At 36.4% G+C, this 9,765-nt stretch overlaps 1 protein-coding gene across 1 annotated transcript; it reads left to right on the plus strand.

Moving 5' to 3' along the window:
• The first annotated feature begins 3,780 nt into the window (after positions 1-3,780).
• LOC147292733 (transcription factor IBH1-like) lies at positions 3,781-5,040 on the plus strand. Its single transcript, XM_086233590.1, has one exon. It carries the CDS (start codon positions 4,221-4,223, stop codon positions 4,734-4,736), a length of 516 nt encoding a protein of 171 aa, XP_086089716.1. The 5' UTR covers positions 3,781-4,220; the 3' UTR covers positions 4,737-5,040.
• The last annotated feature ends 4,725 nt before the right edge of the window (positions 5,041-9,765 follow it).

Below are 9,765 nucleotides of genomic sequence, written 5' to 3' on the forward strand. Positions count from 1 at the left end.
AGTATACCTATTTTCAATAGCCTACACAACGGTTATTAACAATAAACCGTTGTTTTAATGGCTATTTCACCTCGTGTTTCTACCTAAAATAGTTGTAAAACCAATTCTTTACTTAACATAACCGTTGTTTAACATATATATACACATTGGTTTTTAAATATAAACCGATGTTTAAATTGGCACTCAACAACGGTATCTTCCAAATCATTGATTTTAAAGGTTATATATACAACGGTGGTACATCTATAACCGTTGTGTAGGTGCACCAGGACAACGGATTTTATCCGTTGTCTATTGGGGGTATGAATAGACAACACTCGATTAGACGACGGTAAATTATAAACTTAGACAACGGTGAAAATCCGTTGTCTGAATGCTATTTTGTAGTAGTGACAGTTTAAAAACTACACATACACACAGAAAGTTCATAGTCAGGAATGTAGGATAAATTTACCTACTTGGAATCCAATACTCTTCACGTATTCTCTTCCACATTAGCGCACGGTCTTATCTTGGAAAATCCTCTGTAACTAGTCAATACGGCAACCTTAACCTCTTAATAACTCGACAACTGTGTAACTGGGTAATCCGATGGAAACACAATCAACAAAAGAAAACAAATTATAAGTTAGGGACGATTTATAAGAAAGGAAGACGATATGACCTTTTCTTTAGTCACACGTCGCTAATTTCTAGTCCTAAGTGGACTAAAATTTTCTCTTTAGAGTTTATTTAAGGGTTCACAAGTTTAAACTTTTATCTTAAAGTCACATCAATTGACTAATTGCTTTAACTCAAAGCAAATCCTCGAAATAAATTAGATTAATCCAACTTAATCTCTACACTTGAAACTTACTAATTTTAGCATGCTAATAACCTTTAAATAAACAAATAAGTCTTCAAAAATAAGGCTAGGCATGCTTAATTAATAAATAAATCATACTTAATTAATCTAAGCATGCATCATAAAATTAAAGCCTTAAAAATAAATAAAGCAGAAATAATAAAATACTTTCCCTGTTGTAGACCTACAAAGCCAGACTCCACTCCTAGGGACTCCTCTTTGCGCGCACTCTCAAAACTTTTAAACTATGAGAAATTTATTCCTTTTTGGTATGTCTCTTCTTAGAGATCGAGACTCTCAAAGAATCAAAGAGTGAGTAACTCTAATTTCACTTGGTGGTGCAAGTGAAAATGAGGGATAATGGTCTCTATTTATAGGCACTAGAGGATTTGAAGAAGTTGTAAATCTCTAATGTGAGACAAATTGCACTAAAAATGCTTAAAAGAAGGCTGAAAATCGAACTGTACTTTGGGTATTTTTAAAAAATTTTAGAAGTTTTTCTGAATTTTTTCAAATTTTAATAGTTTTTTTAATCATCTTTGTCCCAACCACATAAATTGGTATCCAAAGTTATTAAAAAACCACATTAGCATGGATTAATTCCTTAAACTAAAACATTTTTTTTTTCTCATGGATTAATTTGAAATATTCCTTATATTTCATGGGTACATGTTATAATTGAGTTGAAAAATAATTATACAAAAGTTTAAAATGACATTGTTTTAATTTTGGCATAAATTCAATTTAGACACATAGTTATATATGTCATTTCAACAGAGTCCACAAACTTTAAAATATTTCAAATATACACCCGATCTACTATCTAACTTGAAAAATGGACTTCCGTTCATTGATTTGTTGAGAGATTAATTAAATGCCAGCTTAGCTTTTGCTGACCGGGATTACTTGGTGATGTGACGCCGTCTCAGCAAACCTTTCCCGCCAAATGAGCGACACGGTAACACCCGTCCACCTAACCCCTGACACGGGTCTACAAACTCATAATCTCTTTCTCACTCGTTGAACACATGTGATAGATTTATATTCGAATTTGGGGGAAAACGTGATGTTTTTGGAAGACTAAATGGTCCGGAAAGTGTTTGACGAGCGGGAAAGAAAGAAAGAGTGTGTGGGCCCGTGTCAGATGGACATGTATCGCTCATTTGGCGGGAAATGTATACTGAGTTGGCGCCACGTCGCCAATTAATCCCCGTCAATAAAAGTCAAGCTGTCATTTAACTGATATCTCAACAAATTGATAGACGGAAGTCCATTTTTTAATTTAGATAATAAATTGAATATATATTTAAAATATTTTAAAGTTTGTTGACTCTACCGAAATGACATATATAATTATGTATCTAAATTGAATTAATGCATTTAATTTTGTATCGCAATAGAGTTTTAAATTTAAGGAAACAAAAAAATTAGTAGAAGATTCGAATCATTGAGGTGTGATGATGACACGTTGGGATTTGTAATAGCAGACTGGGTTGAATTGTCTTTTTGACTTAAGAAACACGGGCAGCCGTCCAATAGTGGATTTAAGGAAAAGATTAAAGCTAACAGAGACACAAAGCATTAATTGAGAAGCAAGTAATGAAGATTAGATTAGAAAAAAAGGTTCCCCTGATCAGACAAGTGGGTAACCGAACCATGTGCCATCATGTGGTGGTTGGCTCTTTGGTGGGTCCATAAGAGCACTTCTCCAACCCCTATTCCTTGAAAATGAAAGCTAAAGACATTGGCCTATGCCAAAGACAATAGCTTGGAAAGCACGTGTATCACACGCGAGGCATTCATAGGTTTAGCTTAGCAACTTTCATAAATCAGGAAAAATTATAACATGCCGATATTACATATTATGCAGACAAGTTTTAACTTTGGGATGTTCACGGGTTTACCTTTTTTCTATTGAAGTATAGATGTTTAGGAATGTTATCCACTTTTTTTAATTTACTTTTTTTTTTTATTCTCATTCCGCAATGTAAATTTATGATAAAAATCGTTTATTTTTTAGATTTAATTATAAATAAAATCATCTATACAAAAAATTAACTAAATTAAAAATTATTTGATTATGTAACTGTGATCAAATAAACAAACGGTTATGGTAATAATTTGATTCATCGTTTGTTTACTTGATAACGATTACATGACTAAATGATTTTCGATTTAGTTGATTTTTAGCAGAGATGATCTTCAAATAATTATCTGAAAAATGAACGGTTTCGATTATAAAATTACATTGTATAATGAGAATAATAAAAAAAGAAGGTGGATAGCATTCCCCTAGATTCTTTACTCTTAAATTTAATTGCACCACATGTTATGTCGTTGTAAATGTTTTTCATTTTTTGGCCAAGTTTCAACCCTTGATTTTAATAGTATATACAAAACTATGTTGTTTATTTTATTTAATTGTCTTTTTCAATATTAAATTATAAATTCAATATGCTAGTCTAAAATAACGTCAATTTAGACACAATTAAATGCAATATCAACACATAAAATGTAATTATTATATGAGAATATCCTATTTTCTTTGACCACTTTTATTAATCATATTTACGGACCACATTATGTGATGTGAAGTGGATCCATTTATTATATCACTTATTATTTTTAGTGGTTAATTGACACATCAAATGCTATATAATATGATGAAATACTGTGATTAATTAGAGAATTCATTCCCTTGACATTACTATTCTGTACCTCACCCTAGGACCTTCGGTCAGTAAGCTGACATGTTTTCTTTCACAGCCCAAAGAAACATAATCTTATGACTTTTGATCATGAGATTGCGTGATTCCCACGCTCTCTAGTGGAGATAGACATATATGGCACACCTTTATGTATAATAAAGATAACAAAGTTGATTAATTAAATTATAAATCCAATTCATAAAACCTTTGATTCCAAACTCTACATCATCTGTACGCATCCATTTTCAATATCCATTCCACCTTTCTTCATATCCTTCCATTTCCACATTAAATTACTTGAAATTTGGCCTTTTGGAAAAAAAATTTTGGGGGTAGATAATTAGACCACCTCAACCTGGTGGTGGAGGTTTGTGGGCAGAGCTAAGAGAGCTTGTTTATATGCCTTTTTGTCCTTTGGAAGCAAGAGGACCCTCTGTGTCAGAAGCAAATCCCAACTTCCAATCTCCCATGCTCATCTGGCTCTCTCTTACTTTCCTTAATTCCCCATAAAGTGATTTCTGTCAGAGCTACTACTCAAGTACTAGGATTTAGGGATTTAGATCCCCCACCACTACAAATATATATAGTCACCCTCCTCAAATCTTTACAGAACCCTAAAATTGTCACTCTTTCTTCTCAATCTTCTTATCCTTCCTAGCAAATCCACCATGGCCAGAACTAGTGATACTCCCAGTCCAAATGGTGTCACTATAAGCACCAAGTCCTACAGAATCAAGTTTGCTCGTAGATTTCTTCGATCCCTCCTGCATATCAAAGTACACAGTCGACCTAGTTCATCATCGTCGTCGCCTGTGGATGAAACAATTCATAAGCGCAGCAAGAGAATCAAGAGGGCAGCTTATTCGTCCATGGCTCATGTGGTTGGGCCAAGGATGGATTGGAGCAGAGCTGTTCTTTTCAAGCTTAGAAAGCGGGCAAGGCACCACAAGTTGATGAAAAAGAGATGCTTATTATTAGGTAAAACTCTGAGGAAGAAAAGGGTTTTCGTCAGAAATACTAATTATAATCCCCCAAGAGATCAAGCTGGGATGCTTCGGGGGCTTGTTCCGGGCGGTGAATCCATGGATTTATGCAACTTGTTGGAGGAAACTGCTCATTACATAACATGCCTTGCCACACAGGTTAAGGTCATGCAGGATATAGCTGATCATCTCTCTAAATGAGCATATATATCAAAGTGCATTTTCATAGTCGACAGAAAAGAAGTGCATGTTTGGAAGGAAAGAAAGAAAGAAGTAAAATGATATATGTAGATGATTATACAGGTGTGTGTGTGTGTAAGTACATATATCCGGAGCATCGATCATATATACATATTTTGCTTAAATTACTGCATATGAAATACTCCATATATTATATATATATAATATGTCTTTAAAGGATGATAATTGTAATTAATTAAGCCAGAGACTGATATATATAGGTAGCCAACAAGCGATGATCATTGATTGTGTGGATATATTGTACGTATATATAAACTCTGACTTTGTAATTGATATATGCACGGATGCATATATACTACACTACTTTTACAGTATATCCTCTCTCTCTCTCTCTCTCTCTCTCTCTCTCTCTATCTCTCTCTCTCTCTCTCTCCACATTAATATCGTCTCAATTATTGCGGATGCTGTTATGTATGTACAGAAGCGATCGATATATGCAGGTGAACATGTGAAGATTGAGAGGTGTGTGCACACCCCGGTAATTTCTTCATTATTCTTATTGTTGATGGTGCATGAGAGCCCCAATTGAAGTTTTGCCATTGGTATGGTCAAAAATGTCTTGGCCACATGTAAGGGTGGGATTTGATCTATATCATTTGATTAATTTGAGCATAGGACGTGCCACCAAGTAAGATCGTACTTAGAACGAATACAAAATAATTGAAAGGATAAAAATAAAAATAAAATGAAATCAGACGTTTGTGCTTGGTTCTTTTCTATGCCTGAGCATTCCAGGACTTTGTTAAAAAAATGTTAAAAACTAATGTGTGTGCTTGTTGGTGATGTTAATAAAAGTACTGAAGTAACGGATCCTCAACCAAGAAAATAAATTAAATGAAATCTAGATCTAGCTGATATTCATTGGTAATCTCTTAACCATAGATCTAACTATAGAAGGAAGATAATAAACTTCAACAATAAAGAAAAGGGACCAAAAATAAATACTTATGATTGAGAAGCAAGTATCTCTTTAATTGATTAATACTTAGATCCCAAAAGAGAAGTACATCAATTGTCAAAATAAATGCAAGGAAGAGTAAATAAAAGTAGTAAATGATCAGTAAGGACAAACACTTGTAATAAAAAAAATTTAAACTAAAATGACAAGCAAAGACATGCTCTATGAGTAGACAAATTGGAAAAAATGACTTAAGCCATTGACAGAGAGAATATGCAATTTGTTGGGTTATTTTGGGTTCGGTGTGTAGAGTCCTCAATTCTTCTTCCAAAATTGTATTTATAGTGGGACAAGGCTTCGAAACCCTAGCTAGCTGATCTTCCTTCAGATTGTTGACGCGTGTACGACTCTGAACAAGCTTAGGAATCTTGGTACCCGTGATTTGACAACTGTGGTATGCTTTTGGACAGCTTTATGTGGACATGTGTAGATGCCTTAATGGCTCCTTCCTTTTTCTTCACAAATCTTCTTAGCTTGGAATAGCCGAGAGTGTCATTCGCCAAGAAACTTTTGTTCGCCCAGGCTATCCTGGGCTTTTGTAAATGTGGGCCTTCAAGTTGGGCTATCTTCCTTTAAAATTTTAATTATGGGCCTTATACTAATGCCAGGTGTCACTTTTGAATTTATGGCACAAACATTGCCCCCCAAGTGTGAGTGTCTTTCAGCTTGGCTTAGCCGAAAGAACAAAGACTTGTTGAAATGCAAACTGGGCGAAAGGTCAATGCACAAGGCTTCATTTTATGTTGGGCGAAGAGAAAACTTGGCAAACAAAAGGATTTAGAGATTTTCTGCTTTTCTTTTTGCACTAGGCGAAGAGCCAATAATATCCATTGAGTAAGGAAACGTCATGTTGCTTCATTAACTGCTCACAGCAGCTTTTCGCACGCCTTAAGCCATGTGGCGCGGCTTGATTGGCAGTGAATCTCCTTGTACGCTCAAAGACGGCGTCACCTTCTTTCCATCTCGAAACCCTAGGCGGCGTGTCTTTTCATTATGAAACGTAACTATTACTTAAATCCTGCCGTCGTTTTAGCCATTAAAACTCACTATCATCATTAACCTTAACCAATTTCAAACCCCCTGCAACTTCTGAAAAACAAATAGCCGTTTTTAAACCAAGCTTTGCAGGCTCAAAGACTTTAAATTAAGAACTTAGTCATTCTATCATTCTTTATGCTTTCAGGATTCAAACTCTCTCTAGCTTTTTTGAACTTCTTGAATTCTCTAAGTGTTCTTTCTTTCTTCTAGAAAACCCAAACCCTTTTTGAACTTCAAACTCAAACGCATTCTTCAAAGATGGTTCACTAGAGGAAAGTTGAAACATTTGGACAAATGGGCAGAGAAGCTGAGCCTTCCACCAAACCATTGTTGCTCGTCTTACCCCTATTATGAAAATTGAGGTAATTGCTCATTCCGGTCTCAAGCTCAAAAAAGAACCCAAACTCTATATCAGCATTGGGCCCTAACTTCAAAACTACAATTCTTTCACCGATTGATGAAGTTATGAAGGATTCGTTTGTCGACTACTCAACTTTTTACAAAGGCGGTCGCTGGGGGACATTGACATCCCAAAAGCCTCAAACCATTTGGCTAACAGTTACAAACTATTGGGCCACATGGTACAAATGGGTTAAGCGAGAGAAGGGAGCAGTATGGGAAACACTTGGAATTAAGGATGCAATCGCCTTATCGTTGATTGCTCTAGTTTTTGATCGCCCGATGCTTGCTGCGGCATTGTGTTTCTGGTCATCTGCCATGAATGCCATGTACCTTCCTTACGCCCATCTTACCCCTACCATTTTAGACATGGCTGCCATATTCGGGTTCAGACCTTATGGTGATGCTATCATCCCATGCTTTGAACAAAAGGCGGAGAAGGATGATGACATCACAGTGTGTTGGCAAGGGATTTTCAAGACTGATCTTCACAACTCCGCCACTTGTTCTTGTTCCAACTATGATTCCTTCTTCAAATGCTATTGACGTTCGTGAGGCCTTGTTTCGGACAAGGAGCATACAGCTTTCCTCACGTATTGGTTGAGCAAATATGTTTTCTGTACGAGGAGCAATAAGGTTTTTCAAGAGTTCGCCATCTTGGGCCATGCCTTAGCATCAGACCGGCCTCTCGCCTTGGGCCCATTCATGCTTGCTCACCTCTACAAATGCCTGCGAGATATCACCATTGAGCGAATCGATGTGAATGTTGGGGGACCACTCTGGATGTTCCAAGTTTGGTTGCAAGCATACTTCCCCAAGCTTCGTTCAAAAGCAGCAATTGTGCCTCCTACTGACGAGGTCCTTGCCAGCTTCATTCTTTCACTGCCAGTGATGGACCACACTGTGGGAACTTGCTTGAGGTTCTTTTGTTCCCTCACATACATTCAAGCCAAGACTTTCCAGACTTGTGTGCATCACCGCCACCCCCATTACCTTTCGTTAAATATTGACAAGACACTCCCTGAGGATCTTGAAGGGTTAGAGGAGGCTGGCAATATTTGGGGAAGTATTTTGAACAGTAGAGATCTACCCTGGGGAGTCGAACACTTTCGGCCAGTATGCTTCAGTTTTGCAAAGTTGGGGTCGAAGTGTACCAAGCGAATTTTGTTGATCATCAGTTTGGCTCAACCCAAAAATTTGCTTTCTTTTACTTCCCATTGGTTAATCACTTGTTGTCTTGGCAAATGGATTTCACAGAAGGAGACAACTATAGTAGGGCAGTCGCATATTACAAAGATTTGGAACAAATCCTGACAACCAAATTACACAACCTGCTCAGACTCGACCTGCCAAGGAAGATTAACTGCAATTTTATGACATATTTTTCCTCTTAGTGGGCAACTTGGTTCCCAAAATTCCTAACCAATGATGTGGATATAGCCCAACTAATTGCTTTTGATAGCCTCCTTTTTACAAAAGCCAGGGACATGAACCAAGGAATTATAAGGCTCATGTCTTTTCCAGCGATGAGGAAGACATAGCACCTGTGAAAAAGAAGCCCATAGAGATCATTGAGGTGTCTTTAGATCGTGAAGGAAATGTGCTAGAAACCCTGATCGCTTGCCAGGCTGATCCAAAAGGAAAGAGGAAGATGGCAGTCGAGCAGCTAAAGGAGGATGAAACGGACGAGCCAGAATTAGTTCAACCTTTGAAGAGAAAAAGAAAAAGCCATAATGTTGATTCAGGCGAGGGTTCATGCGGGCGAGCTGATGTCCCTATTGGTAAGTACCTGTTATTTACAAAAAATTATATATATAAGTATTTATAATTTTCCTTTTATCTTGTAACAAATGAAGCAACATTCGTCAGGGAGCCATAACCTGATGGTACATTTAAGTATATGTGGTTGGCAGCCCTGAGGCGAACAAAATAAAGGCTAAGAAAGAGCAAATAAGAAGATAAAAGTCAGAAATCATGGAAAATCAAAGGTATGAAATTTTTTTCATAAAGTTTTAGATGAGGAAACTGGAAATTATAAGGGAGTTGCTCTTTGTAATTTTTTTCAAGCCAAAATTACTGCACCTTCAAAGAGTGGGACCAATAAATTGTGGAATCATATATACTAAGCACTGCAAAAAATTTCCCCGTGATGAACAAGATAATGGACAATCAGTTATTGGTATGATGCATGAGAGGTCAGATTTGTAATTGGAAGTTTGATCAGGAAAGATGTAGGAGGTCTATAGCAAAAATGATTATTCTTTGTGAACTATCATTTCTTTTTGTAGAGCATGAAGGTTTTAGGATGTTTTGCGAAGATATTTAACTGAAATTTCATGTGATTTGTAGAACTACAGTGACCAAAGATTGCTTAAAATTACATCATGAGGAAAAAAACAAGCTGAAGGAGTATTTGCATGACATGTCTGCACGAGTGTGTATCTTAATAGATTTGTGGACTTCAATTCAAAATCTTGGGTATATTGCATTGACGGCTCATCACTTTGTTGATAAGGATTGGAACCTTAGAAAGAAAATTATTAATTTCTGAGTCCTTCCACATCCACACAAAGG

Source organism: Dryas octopetala, chromosome 2 (genome assembly GCF_963921425.1).
Source record: "Dryas octopetala chromosome 2, drDryOcto1.1, whole genome shotgun sequence".
Classification (NCBI taxonomy): domain Eukaryota; kingdom Viridiplantae; phylum Streptophyta; class Magnoliopsida; order Rosales; family Rosaceae; genus Dryas; species Dryas octopetala.

Coding starts and splice junctions, on each gene's coding strand:
- LOC147292733 (XM_086233590.1), top strand. CDS start 4,221: ATGGCCAGAACTAGTGATACTCCCAGTCCAAATGGTGTCACTATAAGC.